The sequence below is a fragment of the Triticum aestivum genome, chromosome 7D (genome assembly GCF_018294505.1).
Source record: "Triticum aestivum cultivar Chinese Spring chromosome 7D, IWGSC CS RefSeq v2.1, whole genome shotgun sequence".
Classification (NCBI taxonomy): domain Eukaryota; kingdom Viridiplantae; phylum Streptophyta; class Magnoliopsida; order Poales; family Poaceae; genus Triticum; species Triticum aestivum.
In genome coordinates, this window is record NC_057814.1 from 114,954,406 (window position 1) to 114,977,304 (window position 22,899).

General features: G+C 40.9%; 1 protein-coding gene across 1 annotated transcript; it reads left to right on the forward strand.

The window, feature by feature from the left end:
• The first annotated feature begins 20,519 nt into the window (after positions 1-20,519).
• Positions 20,520-22,330, forward strand: LOC123168963 (putative F-box protein At5g52610). The gene is made up of 2 exons (XM_044586823.1): positions 20,520-20,830; positions 20,927-22,330. Exons 1-2 carry the CDS (start codon positions 20,669-20,671, stop codon positions 22,109-22,111), a joined length of 1,347 nt encoding a protein of 448 aa, XP_044442758.1. The 5' UTR covers positions 20,520-20,668; the 3' UTR covers positions 22,112-22,330.
• The last annotated feature ends 569 nt before the right edge of the window (positions 22,331-22,899 follow it).

Genomic DNA, 22,899 nt, shown 5'->3' on the forward strand with positions numbered 1-22,899 from the left:
CTTGCTGTAATTTCCAGAAACTTTCTGTTCACGAAAACAATTGTTAAAAATCACCAGAACGTGATAAAATATTGATTCCAATTGCTGCTGATCACTAAAAAATTGTCTAGGCCATCCTATGTTGGCTGATTATTTGGAGTTCCAGAAGTTTGCGTTAGTTACAGATTACTACAGACTGTTCTGTTTTTGACAGATTCTGTTTTTCGTGTGTTGTTTGCTTATTTTGATGAATCTATGGCTAGTAAATAGTTTATAAACCATAGAGAAGTTGGAATACAGTAGGTGTAACACCAATAAAAATAAAGAATGAGTTCATTACAGTACCTTGAAGTGGCCTTTTGTTTTCTTTCGCTAACGGAGCTCACGAGATTTTCTGCTGAGTTTTGTGTTGTGAAGTTTTCAAGTTTTGGGTGAAAGATTTGATGGATTATGGAACAAGGAGTGGCAAGAGCCTAAGATTGGGGATTCCCATGGCACCCCCAAGATAATCTAAGGACACCAAAAAGCCAAAGCTTGGGGATGCCCCGGAAGACATCCCCTCTTTCGTCTACTTCCATCGGTAACTTTACTTGGAGCTATATTTTTATTCACGACATGATATGTGTTTTGCTTGGAGCGTCTTGTATGATTTGAGTCTTTGCTTTTTAGTTTACCACAATTATCCTTGCTGTACACACCTTTTGAGAGAGACACACATGATTCGGAAATTATTAGAATACTCTATGTGCTTCACTTATATCTTTTGAGTTATATAGTTTTTGCTCTAGTACTTCACTTATATCTTTTAGAGCACGGGGGTGGATTTGTTTTATAGAAACTATTGATCTCTCATGCTTCACTTAGATTATTTTGAGAGTCTTAAATAGCATGATAATTTGCTTAATTAATCCTAATATGCTAGGTATTCAAGATTAGTAAAAAACTTTCTTATGGGTGTTTTGAATACTAAGAGAAGTTTGATGCTTGATGATTGTTTTGAGACATGGAGGTAGTGATATTAAAGTCGTGCTAGTTGAGTAGTTGTGAATTTGAGAAATACTTGTGTTGAAGTTTGCAAGTCCCGTAGCATGCACGTATGGTAAACGTTATGTAACAAATTTGAAACATGAGGTGTTCTTTGATTGTCTTCCTTATGAGTGGCGGTCGGGGACGAGCGATGGTCTTTTCCTACCAATCTATCCCCCTAGGAGCATGCGCGTAATGCTTGGTTTTTGATGACTTGTAGATTTTTGCAATAAGTATGTGAGTTCTTTATGACTAATGTTGAGTCCATGGATTATACGCACTCTCACCTTTCCACCATTGCTAGCCTCTTCGGTACCGTGCATTGTCCTTTCTCACATTGAGAGTTGGTGCAAACTTCGCCGGTGCATCCAAACCCCGTGATATGATACGCTCTTTCACACATAAACCTCCTTATATCTTCCTCAAAACAGCCACCATACCTACCTATTATGGCATTTCCATAGCCATTCCAAGATATATTTCCATGCAACTTTCCACCATCCAGTTTATCATGACACGTTCATCATTGTCATATTGCTTTGCATGATCATGTAGTTGACATAGTATTCGTGGCAAAGCCACCGTTCATAATTCATTCATACATGTCGCTCTTGGTTCATTGCATATCCCGGTACACCGCCAGAGGCATTCATATAGAGTCATACTTTGTTCTAGTATCGAGTTGTAATCATTGAGTTGTAAATAAATAAAAGTGTGATGATCATCATTTTCTAGAGCATTGTCCCAAGTGAGAAAAAATAATATAAAAAAGAGAGAGAAAGGCCATAAAAAAAAGAGAAGGCCCAAAAAAATGAGAGAACAAGAGAGAAGGGACAATGTTACTATCCTTTTACCACACTTGTGCTTCAAAGTAGCACCATAATCTTCATGATAGAGAGTCTCTTGTTTTGTCACTTTCATATACTAGTGGGAATTTTTCATTATAGAACTTGGCTTGTATATTCCAACAATGGGCCTCCTCAAGTGCCCTAGGTCTTCATGAGCAAGCAAGTTGGATGCACACCCACTTAGTTTCTTTTGTTGAGCTTTCATATATTTATAGCTCTAGTGCATCCGTTGCATGACAATCCCTACTCCTTGCATTAACATCAATCGATGGGCATCTCCATAGCTCATTGATTAGCCTCGTTGATGTGAGACTTTCTCCTTTTTTGTCTTCTCCACATAACCCCCATCATCATATTCTATTCCACCCATAGTGCTATGTCCACGGCTCGTGCTCATGTATTGCGTGAAGGTTTATAAGTTTGAGATTACTAAAGTATGAAACAATCGCTTGGCTTGTCATCGGGGTTGTGCATGATGAGAGCATTCTTGTGTGACGAAGATGGAGCATGACTAAACTATATGATTTTGTAGGGATGAACTTTCTTTGGCCATGTTATTTTGAGAGGACATAATTGCTTAGTTAGTATGCTTGAAGTATTATTATTTTTATGTCAATATGAACTTTTATCTTGAATCTTTCGGATCTGAATATTCATACCACAATTAAGAAGAATTACTTTCAAATTATGCCAAGTAGCACTCCGCATCAAAAATTCTGTTTTTATCATTTACCTACTCGAGGACGAGCAGGAATTAAGCTTGGGGATGCTTGATACGTCTCCAACGTATCTATAATTTTTTATTGCTCCATGCTATATTATCTTCTATTTTGGACATTATTGGGCTTTATTATTCACTTTTATATTATTTTTGGGACTAACCTATTAACCGGAGGCCCAGCCCATAATTGCTGTTTTTTTGCCTATTTAAGAGTTTCACAGAAAAAGAATATCAAACGGAGCCCAAACGGAATGAAACCTTCGGGGACGTGATTTTCGGAATGAACATGATCCAGGAGACTTGGACCCTACGTCAAGAAACAAAGCAGGAAGCCACGAGGTAGGGGGCGCGCCCTCCACCCTCGTGGGCCCCATGTTGCTAAGCCGACGTACTCCTTCCTCCTATATATACCTACGTACCCCCAAACGATCAGATATGGAGCCAAAAACCTAATTCCACCGCCGCAACCTTCTGTACCCATGAGATCCCATCTTGGGGCCTGTTCCGGAGCTCCGCCGGAGGGGGCATCCATCACGGAGGGCTTCTACATCAACACCATAGCCTCTCCGATGAAGTGTGAGTAGTTTACCTCAGACCTTCGGGTCCATAGTTAGTAGCTAGATGGCTTTCTCTCTCTTTTTGGATCTCAATACAATGTTCTCCCCCTCTCTCGTGGAGATCTATTTGATGTAATCTTCTTTTGCGGTGTGTTTGTTGAGATCGATGAATTGTGGGTTTATGATCAAGTTTATCTATGAACAATATTTGAATCTTCTCTGAATTCTTTTATGTATGATTGGTTATCTTTGCAAGTCTCTTCGAATTATCAGTTTGGTTTGGCCTACTAGATTGATCTTTCTTGCAATGGGAGAAGTGCTTAGCTTTGGGTTCAATCTTGCGGTGTCCTTTCCCAGTGACAGTAGGGGCAGCAAGGCACGTATAGTATTGTTGCCATCGAGGATAACAAGATGGTTTTTTTTATCATATTGCATGAATTTATCCCTCTACATCATGTCATCTTGCTTAAGGCGTTACTCTGTTCTTATGAACTTAATACTCTAGATGCATGCTGGATAGCGGTCGATGTGTGGAGTAGTAGTAGTAGATGCAGGCAGGAGTCGGTCTACTTGTCTCGGACGTGATGCCTATATACATGATCATACCTAGGTATTCTCATAACTATGCTCAATTCTGTCAATTGCTCAACAGTAATTTGTTCACCCACCGTAAAATACTTGTGCTCTTGAGAGAAGCCACTAGTGAAACCTATGGCCCCCGGGTCTATCTTCATCATATTGATCTTCCAACACTTAGTTATTTCCGTTGCTTTTTACTTTGCTTTTATTTTACTTTGCATCTTTATCATAAAAATACCAAAAATATTATCCTATCATATCTATCAGATCTCACTCTCGTAAGTGACCGTGTAGGGATTGACAACCCCTTATCGCGTTGGTTGCGAGGATTTATTTGTTTTGTGTAGGTACGAGGGACTCGCGCGTAGCCTCCTACTGGATTGATACCTTGGTTCTCAAAAACTTAGGGAAATACTTACGCTACTTTGCTGCATCACCCTTTCCTCTTCAAGGGAAAACCAACGCAGTGCTCAAGAGGTAGCAAGAAGGATTTCTGGCACCATTGCCGGGGAGGTCTACGCAAAAGTCAACATACCAAGTACCCATGACAAACCCTTATCTCCCGCATTACATTATTTGCCATTTGCCTCTCGTTTTCCTCTCCCCCACTTCACCTTTGCCTTTTCTTCGCCCTCCTTCGGTTCGATCTTGTGTTACCATGTGCCTTCTTTTTTCTTGCATCTTCGCTTGCTAAAAGTTTATGGATCCTCATCCCCTTGCTAATATTTTTAAGAGATCCAATTATGATGAACCAATTTCTAGTGATTTGAGCACTAGATTATCTTTATGAGGTTTTGCTTGAAATTCGTGAATCTTAAAATTGTGATGAAGAAATTTATGAAGAGATTCACGATAGCTCCTTGAATAAAAAGCATGATTGCAATGATTTCACTATAAATTCTCTTGATGTAAATTGTGCTAATAATATGCAAAACCCTAATCTTGGGGATGCTAGTTTTGCTATGTCTACTACTTGTTGCAATGATCATGATTGGGGTGATTCTTCTTATGATCTTGAAAATTTATTTAAGCCCCATGATGAATATGAGATTGATAATATTGTTTGCAATAATATTGAAAGTGGGTTTGGAAGAGTGTCAACTTTGATCCCACATATTTGGAGAATATTCAATCTTATGAAATGTTTGATAAAAGTGGGTTTGGAGAGGTCATGACTTTAGTTAATGTTAATCCCACTATTTCGGAAGAGTGTCAACTTTGCATGCATGTGGATCGTGTTGAAAATATTTTATGTGATAGCTATTTTGTTGAATTTGCTTATGATCCCACATGTAATTATTATGCGAGAGGAAAATATGGTCGTAGAAATTTTCATGATAATAAGTTACCTCTCGTTATGTTGAGATTGCTATTGTTTCTTTCCGCTTCGCATATGCTAGTTTTTGCTTGCTATGATAATTTGTTTGCCTATAAGATGCCTATGCATAGGAAGTATGTTAGACTTGGATGTGTTTGTTGCATGTTTCATGATGCTCTCTTTGCGCTTCAATTCTTGTCTTTGATGTGAGCATCGTTAAAATTATCAATGCCTAGCTAGGGGCGTTAAACGATAGCGCTTGTTGGGAGGCAATCCAATTTTATTTTATTTTTATTTATTTTTATTTTTGCTTCTGTTAGGAATAAATATTTGATCTAGCCTCTGGTTAGATGTGTTTTTATGTTTTAATTATTGTTTGTGCCAAATTAAACCTATAGGATCTTCTTGGGTGATAGTTATTTGATCTTGCTGTAATTTCCAGAAACTTTCTGTTCACGAAAACAATTGTTAAAAATCACCAGAACGTGATAAAATATTGATTCCAATTGCTGCTGATCACTAAAAAATTGTCTAGGCCATCCTATGTTGGCTGATTATTTGGAGTTCCAGAAGTTTGCGTTAGTTACAGATTACTACAGACTGTTCTGTTTTTGACAGATTCTGTTTTTCGTGTGTTGTTTGCTTATTTTGATGAATCTATGGCTAGTAAATAGTTTATAAACCATAGAGAAGTTGGAATACAGTAGGTGTAACACCAATAAAAATAAAGAATGAGTTCATTACAGTACCTTGAAGTGGCCTTTTGTTTTCTTTCGCTAACGGAGCTCACGAGATTTTCTGCTGAGTTTTGTGTTGTGAAGTTTTCAAGTTTTGGGTGAAAGATTTGATGGATTATGGAACAAGGAGTGGCAAGAGCCTAAGATTGGGGATTCCCATGGCACCCCCAAGATAATCTAAGGACACCAAAAAGCCAAAGCTTGGGGATGCCCCGGAAGACATCCCCTCTTTCGTCTACTTCCATCGGTAACTTTACTTGGAGCTATATTTTTATTCACGACATGATATGTGTTTTGCTTGGAGCGTCTTGTATGATTTGAGTCTTTGCTTTTTAGTTTACCACAATTATCCTTGCTGTACACACCTTTTGAGAGAGACACACATGATTCGGAAATTATTAGAATACTCTATGTGCTTCACTTATATCTTTTGAGTTATATAGTTTTTGCTCTAGTACTTCACTTATATCTTTTAGAGCACGGGGGTGGATTTGTTTTATAGAAACTATTGATCTCTCATGCTTCACTTAGATTATTTTGAGAGTCTTAAATAGCATGATAATTTGCTTAATTAATCCTAATATGCTAGGTATTCAAGATTAGTAAAAAACTTTCTTATGGGTGTTTTGAATACTAAGAGAAGTTTGATGCTTGATGATTGTTTTGAGACATGGAGGTAGTGATATTAAAGTCGTGCTAGTTGAGTAGTTGTGAATTTGAGAAATACTTGTGTTGAAGTTTGCAAGTCCCGTAGCATGCACGTATGGTAAACGTTATGTAACAAATTTGAAACATGAGGTGTTCTTTGATTGTCTTCCTTATGAGTGGCGGTCGGGGACGAGCGATGGTCTTTTCCTACCAATCTATCCCCCTAGGAGCATGCGCGTAATGCTTGGTTTTTGATGACTTGTAGATTTTTGCAATAAGTATGTGAGTTCTTTATGACTAATGTTGAGTCCATGGATTATACGCACTCTCACCTTTCCACCATTGCTAGCCTCTTCGGTACCGTGCATTGTCCTTTCTCACATTGAGAGTTGGTGCAAACTTCGCCGGTGCATCCAAACCCCGTGATATGATACGCTCTTTCACACATAAACCTCCTTATATCTTCCTCAAAACAGCCACCATACCTACCTATTATGGCATTTCCATAGCCATTCCAAGATATATTTCCATGCAACTTTCCACCATCCAGTTTATCATGACACGTTCATCATTGTCATATTGCTTTGCATGATCATGTAGTTGACATAGTATTCGTGGCAAAGCCACCGTTCATAATTCATTCATACATGTCGCTCTTGGTTCATTGCATATCCCGGTACACCGCCAGAGGCATTCATATAGAGTCATACTTTGTTCTAGTATCGAGTTGTAATCATTGAGTTGTAAATAAATAAAAGTGTGATGATCATCATTTTCTAGAGCATTGTCCCAAGTGAGAAAAAATAATATAAAAAAGAGAGAGAAAGGCCATAAAAAAAGAGAAGGCCCAAAAAAATGAGAGAAAAAGAGAGAAGGGACAATGTTACTATACTTTTACCACACTTGTGCTTCAAAGTAGCACCATAATCTTCATGATAGAGAGTCTCTTGTTTTGTCACTTTCATATACTAGTGGGAATTTTTCATTATAGAACTTGGCTTGTATATTCCAACAATGGGCCTCCTCAAGTGCCCTAGGTCTTCATGAGCAAGCAAGTTGGATGCACACCCACTTAGTTTCTTTTGTTGAGCTTTCATATATTTATAGCTCTAGTGCATCCGTTGCATGACAATCCCTACTCCTTGCATTAACATCAATCGATGGGCATCTCCATAGCTCATTGATTAGCCTCGTTGATGTGAGACTTTCTCCTTTTTTGTCTTCTCCACATAACCCCCATCATCATATTCTATTCCACCCATAGTGCTATGTCCACGGCTCGTGCTCATGTATTGCGTGAAGGTTTATAAGTTTGAGATTACTAAAGTATGAAACAATCGCTTGGCTTGTCATCGGGGTTGTGCATGATGAGAGCATTCTTGTGTGACGAAGATGGAGCATGACTAAACTATATGATTTTGTAGGGATGAACTTTCTTTGGCCATGTTATTTTGAGAGGACATAATTGCTTAGTTAGTATGCTTGAAGTATTATTATTTTTATGTCAATATGAACTTTTATCTTGAATCTTTCGGATCTGAATATTCATACCACAATTAAGAAGAATTACTTTCAAATTATGCCAAGTAGCACTCCGCATCAAAAATTCTGTTTTTATCATTTACCTACTCGAGGACGAGCAGGAATTAAGCTTGGGGATGCTTGATACGTCTTCAACGTATCTATAATTTTTGATTGCTCCATGCTATATTATCTTCTATTTTGGACATTATTGGGCTTTATTATTCACTTTTATATTATTTTTGGGACTAACCTATTAACCGGAGGCCCAGCCCAGAATTGATGTTTTCTTGCCTATTTAAGAGTTTCACAGAAAAAGAATATCAAACGGAGTCCAAACGGAATGAAACCTTCGGCGACGTGATTTTCGGAATGAACATGATCCAGGAGACTTGGACCCTACGTCAAGAAACAAAGCAGGAAGCCACGAGGTAGGGGGCGCGCCCTCCACCCTCGTGGGCCCCATGTTGCTAAGCCGACGTACTCCTTCCTCCTATATATACCTACGTACCCCCAAACGATCATATATGGAGCCAAAAACCTAATTCCACCGCCGCAACCTTCTGTACCCATGAGTTCCCATCTTGGGGCCTGTTCCGGAGCTCCGCCGGAGGGGGCATCCATCACGGAGGGCTTCTACATCAACACCATAGCCTCTCTGATGAAGTGTGAGTAGTTTACCTCAGACCTTCGAGTCCATAGTTAGTAGCTAGATGGCTTTCTCTCTCTTTTTGGATCACAATACAATGTTCTCCCCCTCTCTCGTGGAGATCTATTCGATGTAATCTTCTTTTGCGGTGTGTTTGTTGAGACCGATGAATTGTGGGTTTATGATCAAGTTTATCTATGAACAATATTTGAATCTTCTCTGAATTCTTTTATGTATGATTGGTTATCTTTGCAAGACTCTTCGAATTATCATTTTGGTTTGGCCTACTAGATTGATCTTTCTTGCAATGGGAGAAGTGCTTAGCTTTGGGTTCAATCTTGCGGTGTCCTTTCCCAGTGACAGTAGGGGCAGCAAGGCACGTATAGTATTGTTGCCATCGAGGATAACAAGATGGGGTTTTTTATCATATTGCATGAATTTATCCCTCTACATCATGTCATCTTGCTTAAGGCGTTACTCTGTTCTTATGAACTTAATACTCTAGATGCATGCTGGATAGCGGTCGATGTGTGGAGTAATAGTAGTAGATGCAGGCAGGAGTCGGTCTACTTGTCTCGGACGTGATGCCTATATACATGATCATACCTAGATATTCTCATAACTATGCTCAATTCTGTCAATTGCTCAACAGTAATTTGTTCACCCACCGTAAAATACTTATGCTCTTGAGAGAAGCCACTAGTGAAACCTATGGCCCCCGGGTCTATCTTCATCATATTAATCTTCCAACACTTAGTTATTTCCATTGCTTTTTACTTTGATTTTATTTTACTTTGCATCTTTATCATAAAAATACCAAAAATATTATCCTATCATATCTATCAGATCTCACTCTCGTAAGTGACCGTGTAGGGATTGACAACCCCTTATCGCATTGGTTGCGAGGATTTATTTGTTTTGTGTAGGTACGAGGGACTCGCGCGTAGCCTCCTACTGGATTGATACCTTGGTTCTCAAAAACTGAGGGAAATACTTACGCTACTTTGCTGCATCACCCTTTCCTCTTCAAGGGAAAACCAACGCAGTGCTCAAGAGGTAGCAGACTCCAGATCAGCCCTCCCGAGAGGTTTTAGGGCTTGGCGGCGGCTCCGTTTTGTAAAACGCGATGAATCCTTCTCTCTGATTTTTTCTCCCCAAACACGAATATATGGAGTTGGAGTTGAGGTCGGTGGAGCGTTAGGGGGCCCACGAGGCAGGGGGCGCGCCCCCCACCCTCGTGGACAGGTGGAGGCCCCCCTGACGTGGATTCTTCTTCCGGTATTTTTATTATTTTCCAAAAATAAGTTCCGTGGAGTTTCAGGTCATTCTGAGAACTTTTGTTTCTGCACATAAATAACACCGTGGCAATTCTGCTGAAAAGAGCGTCAGTCCATGTTAGTTCCATTCAAATCATGCAAGTTAGAGTCCAAAACAAGGGCAAAAGTGTTTGGAAAAGTAGATACGACGGAGACGTATCAACTCCCCCAAGCTTAAACCTTTGCTTGTCCTCAAGCAATTCAGTTGATAAACTGAAACTGATAAAGAAAAACTTTTACAAACTCTGTTTGCTCTTGTTGTTGTAAATATGTAAAGCCAGCATTCAAGTTTTCAGCAAAGATTATGACTAACCACATTCACAATAACACTTAGGTCTCATGTTTACTCATATCAATGGCATAATCAACTAGCGAGCAATAATAATAAATCTCGGATGACAACACTTTCTCAAAACAATCATAATATGATATAACAGGATGGTATCTCGCTAGCCCTTTCTGAGACCGCAAAACATAAATGCAGAGCACCTTTAAAGATCAAGGACTGACTAGACATTGTAATTCATGGTATAAGAGATCCAGTCATAGTCATACCCAACATAAATTAATAGTAATGTATGCAAATGACAGCAGTGCTCTCCAGCTGGTGCTTTTAATAAGAGGGTGATGACTCAACATAAAAGTAAATAGATAGGCCCTTCGCAGAGGGAAGCAGGGATTTGTAGAGGTGCCAGAGCTCGGTTTTGAAGCAGAGATAAATAATATTTTGAGCGGCATACTTTCATTGTCAACATAACAACCAAGAGATGTCGATATCTTCCATGCCACACACATTATAGGCGGTTCCCAAACAGAATGGTAAAGTTTATACTCCCCCTCCACAAACAAGCATCAATCCATGGCTTGCTCGAAACAACGAGTGCCTCCAACTAACAACAGTCCCAGGGGAGTTTTGTTTGCAATTATTTTGATTTAGTTTGCATAAAACATGGGACTGGGCATCCCGATGACCAGCCATTTTCTCGTGAGTGAGGAGCGGAGTCCACTCCTCTTGAGAATAACCCGCCTAGCATGGAAGATACGGACAGCCCTAGTTGATACATGAACTATTCGAGCATACAAAACAGAATTTCATTTGAAGGTTTAGAGTTTGGCACATACAAATTTACTTGGAACGGCAGGTAGGTACCGCATATAGGAAGGTATAGTGGACTCATATGGAATAACTTTGGGGTTTAAGGGATTGGATGCACAAGCAGTATTCCCGCTTAGTACAAGTGAAGGCTAGCAAAAGACTGGGAAGCGACCAACTAGAGAGCGACAACAGTCATGAACATGCATTAAAATTAATAAACATTGAGTGCAAGCATGAGTAGGATATAATCCACCATGAACATAAATGTAGTGAAGGCTATGTTGATTTGTTTCAACTACATGTATGAACATGTGCCAAGTCGAGTCACTTAATTCATTCAAAGGAGGATAGCACCCCATCATACCACATCACAACCATTTTAATAGCATGTTGGACGCAAGGTAAACCATTATAACTCATAGCTAATCAAGCATGTCATAAGCAACTATGATCTCTAATTGTCATTGCAAACAAGTTTATTCATAATAGGCTGAGTCAGGAACGATGAACTAATCATACTTACAAAAACAAGAGAGGTCGAGTTCATACCAGCTTCTCTCATCTCAATCAGTCCATCATATATCGTCATAATTGCCTTTCACTTGCACGACCGAACGATGTGAAAATAATAAGAGTGCACGTGCATTGGACTAAGCTGGAATCTGCGAGCATTCAATAAACAGGAGAAGACAAGGCAATATGGGCTCTTGGTTAAATCAACAATAATGCATATAAGAGCCACTTCAACAATTTAATCGTGGTCTTCTCCTATCGACCCCCAAAGAAAAGAAAAGAAAATAAAACTATTTACACGGGGAAGCTCCCAACAAGCAAAAGAAGAACATGAAATCTTTTTTGGTTTTCTTTTTAATTATTACTACTACAGCAAGAAAAGTAAACTAACTAAAAGCTACACTATTTTTTTGTTTTTCTTAAGGTTTATTAAACACACAAGAAGAAAGCAAGAAAAAGGAAAATAAACTAGCATGGATATTACAGTGAAAGAGTATGAGCACCGACATCTAGCAATGAGTGTGTGAACATGAATGTAATGTCGGTGAGAAATACGTACTCCCCCAAGCTTAGGCTTTTGGCCTAAGTTGGTTTATTTCCACGGGTGGCCTGGCGGATATCCATAGTTGTAGTTGGGGTCGTACTGAGATGCAGCGGTCATTGCATCGTGTGCTGCAGCTTGGAGGCGATCTATCTCAGCCCTCCTCCTATACTCCTCCGCCTCCTCTCTGGTTATGTAATGTCTCCATTTTTCCTGAAAGTCAAAGAGAGTAGGGGCAGGAAGAACAATATTGACGGCATGACGCCTGTCAAAGATTAGTCTATACTGGAGAGGTGGTTCATTCCTCTCGACAACCTGATGATGAACCATAGCATTAAAGTCTAGATAAGTAGGAGGCAGTTCAATATCATCATCACGTATGGTTACACCAAGAAAATCAGCTAAGCGGGTTGCATAAATTCCACCAAAGAAATCTCCATTAAATCTATTATGATGCAACCTACGTGCAATAATGGCTCCCAAGTTATAAGATTTATCTCCTAACACAGCACTCCTAAGAATACTGAGGTCAGGGACACACATGTGACATGCTTCATCTTTACCATTTATGCACCTACCTATGAAGAGAGCAAAATAATGTAAAGCAGGAAAATGAATGCTCCCTATGGTAGCTTGTGTTATGTCTCTAGATTCCCCCACAGTTATACTAGCAAGAAATTCTCTAAATTCAGATTTGTGAGGTTCACTAGTACTACCCCATTGTGGAAGTTTGCAAGCATTGGTAAAATCCTCTAAGTCCATAGTGTAAGATTTTTCATAGAGATCAAACAGGATAGTTTGAGAATTGCGTGAAGATGAAAATTCAAACCTCCTCACAAAGGAACTAGTGAGATAGTGGTACTGGCGGCACTTTTCTCCCTCGAAGCTCACAAGATCAGCGTTACGCAAATATACGTTAAATTCTTCCTTGATTCCCGCTCGATCCATAAAGCCTTCTGAAGGCCATTCACAAGGCCGCACTGGAGCGTTCCTTGGTGGCTCATCATTGGCATCGTGCATTGCGAGCCTCGGTCCTTGCTTCCTTGAAGGACCACCTTGGTATATTTTCCTAAGCATATTTCTTCCTTTGAAAAATTTCTGAAGTTTTTAGTAACTTCAAATAAAAGTGAACCAAGCTCAACAAAAGTGATAGCAACTACTCCTACAAGTGCCTAGAGACTATATCAAGCATTAGAACTACTTGGAACCATATAAATTTGACATGCAAGCTCAAGAACATGGTCACCTAGGTAGGACAATTTTGCAATGAATAAAGCACTAGAACAAAAACTAATTGGACCAATGGAGGAGTCACATACCAAGGAACAATCTCCCCAAGCAGTTTTGTGAGAGGTGCTTTGAGCAAGGAGATCGAAAATCGCAGCAAAATGAGCTAGAACTCGTGCTTGAGCTAGATGGTGATTTTTTTGGGAGGAAGAAGAAGTGTGTGGGTGCATGAATAAGTGGAGGGGAGCCACCGTGGGCCCACGAGGCAGGGGGGCGCGCCCTGTAGGGGTGGGCGTGCCCTGGACCCTCGTGGCCAGGTGCTTGCTCCCCCTGCTATGTTCTCAGTGCCAGATATTCTCAAATATTCCAGAAAAAATCATATTCCAATTTCAGGGCATTTGGAGAACTTTTATTTTCGGGGTATTTTTATATTGCACGGATAATTCAAAAAACTGACAGGAAAATACTATTTTTGCTTTATTTCAACTAAATAACAGAAGGTAAAAGGAGGGTACAGAAGGTTGTGCCTTCTAGTTTCATCCATCTCATGCTCATCAAAAGGAATCCACTAACAAGGTTGATCAAGTCTTGTTAACAAACTCATTCCGAATAACATGGAACCGGAGAAATTTCGAATAACACTATGTTACCTCAACGGGGATATGCACATCCCCAATAATAAGAACATCATATCTCTTTTTGACAGTAGGAAGAGGAAATTCAAAACCTCCAAAAATAATCGATGGAATTTTTCCAATAGAGTTGATACTGTGGACCTGAGTTTGTTTCCTCAGAAAGTGTACCGTATGCTCATTACCATTAACATGAAAAGTGACATTGCCTTTGTTGCAATCAATAACAGCCCCTGCAGTGTTCGAAAAGGGTCTTCCAAGAATAATAGACATACTATCGTCCTCGGGAATATCAAGAATAACAAAGTCTGTTAAAATAGTAACGTTTGCAACCACAACAGGCACATCCTCACAAATACCGACAGGTATAGCAGTTGATTTATCAGCCATTTGCAAAGATATTTCAGTAGGTGTCAACTTATTCAAGTCAAGTCTATGATATAAAGAGAGAGGCATAACACTAACACCGGCTCCAAGGTCACATAAAGCAGTTTTAACATAGTTTCTTTTAATGGAGCATGGTATAGTTGGTACTCCTGGATCTCCTAGTTTCTTAGGTATTCCACCCTTAAAAGTGTAATTAGCAAGCATGGTGAAAATTTCAGCTTCCGGTATCTTTCTTTTATTAGTGACAATTTCTTTCATATACTTAGCATAAGGATTCATTTTGAGCACATCAGTTAATCGCATACGCAAAAAGATAGGTCTAATCATTTCAGCAAAGCGCTCAAAATCCTCATCATCCTTTTTCTTGGATGGTTTAGGAGGAAAAGGCATGGGTTTCTGAACCCAAGGTTCTCTTTCCTTACCGTGCTTCCTAGCAACAAAGTCTCTCTTATCATAACGTTGATTCTTTGATTGTGGGTTATCAAGATCAACAGCAGGCTCAATTTCTATATCATTATCATTACTAGGTTGAGCATCATCATGGACATCTTCATTAACATTATCACTAGGCGCATGTCCATTACCGGATTGTGTTTCAGCATCGGAAATAGAAATATCATTAGGATTCTCAGGTGGTTCAGCAATAGGTTCACTAGAAGCATGCAAAGTCCTATCGTTTTTCTTTTTCTTCTTCTTAGAAGGACTAGGTGCATCTACATTATTTCTCTGAGAATCTTGCTCAATTCTCTTAGGATGGCCTTCAGGATACAAAGGTTCCTGAGTCATTTTACCGGTTCTAGTAGCCACTCTAACAGCATAGTCATTATTCTTACTATTCAATTCATTGAGCAAATCATTCTGAGCTTTAAGTACTTGTTCTACTTGAGTGGTGACCATAGAAGCATGTTTACTAATGAGTTTAAGTTCACCTTTAACTCTAGACATATAATCACTCAAGTGTTCAATCATATAAGCATTTTGTTTTAATTGTCTACCAAAATAAGCATTAAAATTTTCTTGTTTGACAATAAAATTATCAAACTCTTCTAAGCATTGTCTAGCAGACTTATAGTGAGGAATATCACCTTCATCAAATCTATAGAGAGAATTTACCTTTACTACCTGTGTCGGGTTATCAAGACCATGTGTTTCTTCAATAGGTGAAGGATTAAGATCATATGTTTCTTCAACAGGCGGTAAATTAATACCATGTATTTCTTCAATAGGAGGTAAATTCTTAACATCTTCAGCTTTAATACCTTTTTCTTTCATAGATTTCTTTGCCTCTTGCATATCTTCAGGACTGAGAAATAGAACTCCTCTTTTCTTTGGTGTTGGTTTAGGAATAGGCTCAGGAGCTGGCTCAGGAAGTGTCCAACTATTTTCATTGGTCAACATATTATTTAATAGAATTTCAGCTTCATTCGGTGTTCTTTCCCTGAAAACAGAACCAGCACAACTATCCAGGTAATCTCTGGAAGCATCGGTTAGTCCATTATAAAAGATATCAAGTATTTCATTTTTCTTCAGAGGATGATCAGGCAAAGCATTAAGTAATTGGAGAAGCGTCCCCCAAGCTTGTGGGAGACTCTCTTCTTCAATTTGCATAAAATTATATATATCCCTTAAAGCAGCTTGTTTCTTATGAGCAGGGAAATATTTAGCAGAGAAGTAATAAATCATATCCTGGGGACTACGCACACAACCAGGATCAAGAGAATTAAACCATATCTTAGCATCACCCTTTAATGAGAACGGAAATATTTTAAGGATATAAAAGTAACGAGCTCTCTCATCATTAGTGAATAGGGTGGCTATATCATTTAATTTAGTAAGATGTGCCACAACAGTTTCAGATTCATAGCCATAGAAAGGATCAGATTCAACCAAAGCAATTATACCAGGATCAACAGAGAATTCATAATCCTTATCAGTAACAAAGATAGGTGAAGTAGCAAAAGCAGGGTCAGGTTTCATTCTAGCATTAAGAGATTGCTGCTTCCATTTAGCTAATAACTTCTTAAGATCACTTCTATCATTGCAAGCTAAAATAGCTCTAGCAGATTCTTCATCCAGAACATAACCCTCAATCACAACAGGTAATTCATATTTATTAGGGGGAGAGTCTTCATCATCACTACCTTCAATATTATCAGTTTCAATAATTTCATTCTCTCGAATACTAGCAAGTTGTTCATCTAGAAATTCACCAAGTGGCACAGTATTATCAAGCATAGGAGTGGTTTCATCATAAGTATCATGCATAACAGAAGTGGCATCATCAATACCATGCGACATATCAGAATTAATAGCAGAAGCAGGTTTAGGTGTCGCAAGCTTACTCAAAACAGAAGGTGAATCAAGTGCAGAGCTAGATGGCAGTTCCTTACCTCCCCTTGTAGTTGAGGGATAAATTTTTGTTTTCTCGTCTTTCAAGTTCTTCATAGTGACCAGCAGATATAAATCCCAAGTGACTCAAAGAACAGAGCTATGCTCCCCGGCAACGGCGCCAGAAAATAGTCTTGATAACCCACAAGTATAGGGGATCGCAACAGTTTTCGAGGGTAGAGTATTCAACCCAAATTTATTGATTCGACACAAGGGAAGCCAAAGAATATTCTCAAGTATTAGCAGGGGAGCCAAAGAATATAGCTATGCTCCCCGGCAACGGTGCCAGGAAATAGTCTTGATAACCCACAAGTATAGGGGATCACAACAGTTTTCGAGGGTAGAGTATTCAACCCAAATTTATTGATTCGACACAAGGGGAGCCAAAGAATATTCTCAAGTATTAGCAGTTGAGTTGTCAATTCAACCACACCTGGATAATTTAGTATCTGCAGCAAACTATTTAGTAGCAAAGTAATATGGAAATAAACGGTATCGGTAGCAAAAGTAATATTTTTTGGGTTTTGTAGTGATTGTAACAGTAGCAACGAAAAAGTAAATAAGCGAAGAACAATATGTGAAAAGCTCGTAGGCATTGGATCGGTGATGGAGAATTATGCCGGATGCGGTTCATCATGTAACAGTCATAACATAGGGTGACACAGAACTAGCTCCAATTCATCAATGTAATGTAGGCATGTATTCCGAATATAGTCATACGTGCTTACGGAAAAGAACTTGCATGACATCTTTTGTCCTACCCTCCCGTGGCAGCGGGGTCCTAATGGAAACTAAGGGATATTAAGGCCTCCTTTTAATAGAGTACCGGACCAAAGCATTAACACATAGTGAATACATGAACTCCTCAAACTACGGTCATCACCGGGAGTGGTCCCGATTATTGTCACTTCGGGGTTGCCGGATCATAACACATAGTAGGTGACTATAGACTTGCAAGATAGGATCAAGAACTCACATATATTCATGAAAACATAATAGGTTCAGATTTGAAATCATGGCACTCGGGCCCTAGTGACAAGCATTAAGCATAGCAAAGTCATAGCAACATCAATCTCAGAACATAGTGGATACTAGGGATCAAACCCTAACAAAACTAACTCGATTACATGATAAATCTCATCCAACCCATCACCGTCAAGCAAGCCTACGATGGAATTACTCACGCACGGCGGTGAGCATCATGAAATTGGTGATGGAGGATGGTTGATGAAGACGACGGCGACGGATTCCCCTCTCCGGAGCCCCTAACGGACTCCAGATCAGCCCTCCCGAGAGGTTTTAGGGCTTGGCGGCGGCTCCGTATCGTAAAACGTGATGAATCCTTCTCTCTGATTTTTTTCTCCCCGAACACGAATATATGGAGTTGGAGTTGAGGTCGGTGGAGCGTCAGGGGGCCCACGAGGCAGGGGGGCGCGCCCAGGGGGGGCAGGCGCGCCCCCACCCTCGTGGACAGGTGGAGGCCCCCCTGACGTGGATTTTTCTTCCAGTATTTCTATTATTTTCCAAAAATAAGTTCCGTGGAGTTTCAGGTTATTCCGAGAACTTTTGTTTTTGCACATAAATAACACCATGGCAATTCTGCTAAAAACAGCGTCAGTCCGGGTTAGTTCCATTCAAATCATACAAGTTAGAGTCCAAAACAAGGGCAAAAGTGTTTGGAAAAGTAGATACGACGGAGACGTATCACGGAAGAAAACCCGTGCCTCTCGTGAAATGAAAAAAAGAACAGAAAATGCGTTTTTTTCGTTTTTGAGATGCACGGTCGTGCCTCTCGTGAAAGCGCAACCGTGCCTCTCGCGGAAGCAAAACCGTGCCTCTCTCGGAAGAAAAAAAATAGAGAATGTGTTTTTTTTCATTTCCGAGAGGCACGGCCGTGCCTCTCCCGAAAGGAAAAAAAAACAGAAAACACGTTTTTTTTCCGTTTCCGAGAGTCATGGTCGTGACTTTCATGAAAGCAAAACCATGCCTCTCGCGGAAGCAAAACAGTGACTCTCGCGAAATAAAAAAACGCGTTTTTTTTGCGCAATTTGTTTTCCAAAAATAATTTTTTGCTCCAAAAGTTAAGGAAGACCGATGGAAAATCGAAACATCAAAAAAACTCAGAAGAAAAACGTTTAAAAAGCTGAAAACGCCGGTGGTTAGAGCAACTCTCCGGGCCCCGTTTTTCCGGGACGCTCCAAAAAATCGGCAAGACAACCAAGTCCGCTAAAAACGGCCCGGCCCGTCAAACGTTTACGAGAGGCCCGTAAACTTGCCCCGGAATCCTTGATATACACTAGCGCCGGGTCGTTCTACGGTCCCGTTCTCCTTTTTCTTTTATCTTCCTTCACCGCATTTCATCTTCTCCAGTGACCAATCGTCCTCCCTCCAGCGTATTTTCCGGCGAGCGTAGCCATCAAAGCCATATGCATGGCATCGTCTCTGGGGTGTTCTTTCTGGCGAGGTCCCCTGTTCTTCATGTCCAATTCCTCGTGTGGCTCCTACTTCGCCGATGCCATCAGTTCTTGCTGTGGATGCTAATCAGGTTGCGAAGGATCCAGCTAAGCTTGCTGATGAGATTGTCGTTTGTGCTTATGATCAGTAGGTTCTGGCTTATGAGGAGGCTCTTCACACTTATCATGAGGCTCTGTCTGCTTACACTCATTGGCTTGATGATAATGCTCGTGTTGTTATTGTTGTTCTCACTTGTATTGTTCTGTTTCAGTATTTCTCTGAGTTCCTAGGCCTCCCTATCGTATTTGAGATGTGGACCCGTCTTTGTTAGTGCTATCAGCCCTCTGGTGATGCCTTATACCTATTTGTGCTCCGCCATGAGGATGCCAAGGTGACTCCAGTGTTGATGATTTCTATGCACATAGTTCTGCTATCCGACGTCAAGTTGATTCTCTCCGCACTACTGGTTGTCGTACTTGCCAGTCTTCCAGGTTGTTCGTGTTGGTTTGGAGTTTCATCGTGTCTACGAGTTCCTATCTCGGCTTCGCAAGGAATTTGAGACCTAACGCGCTCATTGCGTGTGGCCTTATTTCCCTCGTGGTTGCGCTTTCTGAGATTCGTGCTAAGGAGACTCGCTTGCGTGGCCCTGGTTTACTTGAGGTTCCCTCTGTGCTCACTGCTCGAGCTCATGCTATGTCGCCTGCTGCACCGCTTCGACTCTTTCCCGCTGCAGTGCTCTGCTGCTCTTGCCCACTCCCATTGACGGTCAAGACTGCTCTCACCCTCATTATGGCTACTGCGACCAGGATGGTCATCTTGACTCTCTGTGCTTCCTTAAGAAGCGCCACATGCGTAAGGAGTGGGCATCATCTTCAGGGACTCGTGCTTCTACAACGACACCTTTAGCCACCACGTTGACTGAGCAAGATATTCTGAGACTTAAGCATCTATTTGCCGCTTCGGATTCTTCTTCGTCGGGTACTGCAGGTTTTGTGACTGATACTTCCCGCACTGAGCGACCCCCCTCTACATAATCAAGTACACTCCTAGTCCAAAACACCATCAAACGGTAACAAGGATCTCACGGCAGCCAGATAAGATTTCCCTTTATTATTGCAAACAAGTTTTTTTTTCCTTTGAGGCTTTGATAGTTTTTTTTTATGAACTCGTTTCCCTTTTTTTAAGACAATGAACTCGTTTCCTTTGAGAGCTCTACTCCTTTTTCTTGACAGTTTTGGGAGCTACTCCTGTTTTTTAGCAACTTTTGAGAGCTGCTCCTATTTCAAACAAGTTGTCCACCAAAACACTTTTATTTTAGGCAAAACACTTTAAGGGCGGGCCGAGAACAATTACATGGGCCGAAGTAACAGGCCCAGCCCGTCTAGCAATCCCATTCTTTTCACTGGACGCAGGCGACGACGCCGATGACGAAACAACAGACGCCGGCGCCGCCCGTCCCATCCCCTTTCCAAACCCTCGACGAGCCGACCTGTGCCGCCGGCCGGTGACGGCCCCTGCCGAGGGCGCCGAAATGGAGGAGGCAATGCCGCTAGGAGGTAGCGGAGGCGAGCACGGCTACGGGGAGCCGGCAGCCGCCCGCGGAGGCCGGGACGAGGAAGATCCATCCCGTTCTCCGCATCCGGCGCCGTTGCCGTTGCTGCCTGGCCTCGCCGTCATCCCCATGGCATCTGAGGTTTGCTCACATCCTCCTTCCAATCCTAGGTCTAGAAGTTGAGTTGGTACCGGGAACCTGAATCACTGAATGAATTCTTTATACTACCATTTTTAGAAGGAGGAAAAGAAACCGAAGGATGTGCGGCAGGAGGAGGACGAGGTTCCAGCAGCGAGCTTTCCGGAGGACGCTCTCATGGAGATCCTGTCACGGGTGCCCTGCAGGCCGCTATGCCGCTTCAAGTGTGTGTCCAAAGAGTGGCTCGCCCTCTGCTCCTACTCCCACACCCGCAAGATGTCGCTGCAGACCATGTCCGGCTTCTTCTACAATGATCACGGTTGCCGTTTCCACAATTTGTCCGGAAAAGGTCCTCCCATGGTCGACCCCGACCTCTCTTTCTTACGCAGCAGCTATAAGCATTTCAGTGTCACGCAGTGCAGCACCAGCCTTCTCCTCTGCAAATGCTGGAAAGTTCCCTATCCAAAGCAACTCGGTTGGAATTCTCTTCCCAAAGGAAAAACCGAGCAATTTTTTGAATGGCCCGAGGCCGACGAATTCGATTACGTTGTCTGCAATCCTGCCACTCAGGAGTGGACTTTGTTGCCTCCTATAGAATTGCTTGATCACCTTCCGCTTTTCCGCCCAGGCAAATACTTTTTAGGTTTTGACGCGGCCACTCCTTCCCGCTTTGTCGTGTTTGTGCCCCTGAACTCATCTCAGACATATGGCCTGTCCGCAGACATGATCTACTCATCAGATACTGGAGGATGGACTTTCACACAGCACAATGATTTCAGTACATATCCAATTAGTTATTTGGAAAGCACCTTCCTGAATAACACTATGCATTTCCCTACTCGTTATTCGGTAATAGTCACAGTGGATATGGAAAGGAAAGATTGGAGCGAGATTAAGATGCCACGTGGCATGACAAATGAATATGGTGATGTTTCCATTGGGAAGTCCCAGGGACGCTTGTTTGCTTGGCATATAAAGGATGAAGGTGATTATCAACTCTCTATTTGGGTTCTTGAAAATTATGACAGCGGAAAGTGGACCCTAAAGTGTACTGTCAGCTGTTCCAAACTGTTTGGAAGGGATTGTCGCAAAAATTACGAGTCCTACTCGATGTTCGCAATTCATCCAGAATGTAATCTGATTTTTCTTACTGACAATAAGGAGAAGACATTGTCATATGATATGGATAATCAGGAAGTGCATATTATCTGTGCTACTGGAGATTTCTTGGAAGGTCTACCTTACACTCCCTCTTTTGTGGAATGGACATCAGACGGTCACTAAAGGCTTGCAATACTTGGCATGGCTCTAGTATCTTAGTAAACATCAGTTGTCGGGTATTTCCCAATTCTTGAAGATGTGCGTTGGATTAGTCTTATGTAGCCATGAAGAATTTGTAACTGCCCTATTTGCTTTCATGTAATAATTGTTGATGTCACTCTTTTAGCTTCTTGTATAGGGACAAATGTGAGACAAAAATATTATCTATCTTTGAAATGTTTATTTTCCTACAAATATATCTTTAGTATGCAACTCTCTATCCACCAACCTTGAATATTGATTTGCCCTGCTTTTATGCATTAGGAAGATTTATTTGTTATGTCCTTCTGGATTGGCTTTTCTATGTATGTTACAGCATATACAAGGGTGTAAAGAAGGCTTAGTTTCCTTTCAAGTATGAAACTTGCATGGTCTTCGATTGATGATATCAAACAATCTGCAGCTTTATAAATCTACTAGAGAACTTAGTTCACTAAGTCGGTATGTTTGTAGTTGATACCGAGGTAGTAGCCAGCTTATCATTCTAACTCATGCACACCTCTAGTGTGTTTTTAATTCTTGTTTGGATTGAGCTGTGTCCATAAACCATTTTATTTTTGTTCATTAACTCTGGTTAGACTTTTATTTGAATTCTCTGGATCAACAATGGGGCATTGAGAATCTTGACTATGATGGATGTCTTCAAAGCCCCAGGCTAAACAGTCCCGGATATTACGGCCTCGGAGAGAACCAAATCGATTCAGGTGAATAATCATCAAGATAACCTGCTGAAGATGATTAACCAGAAGTTT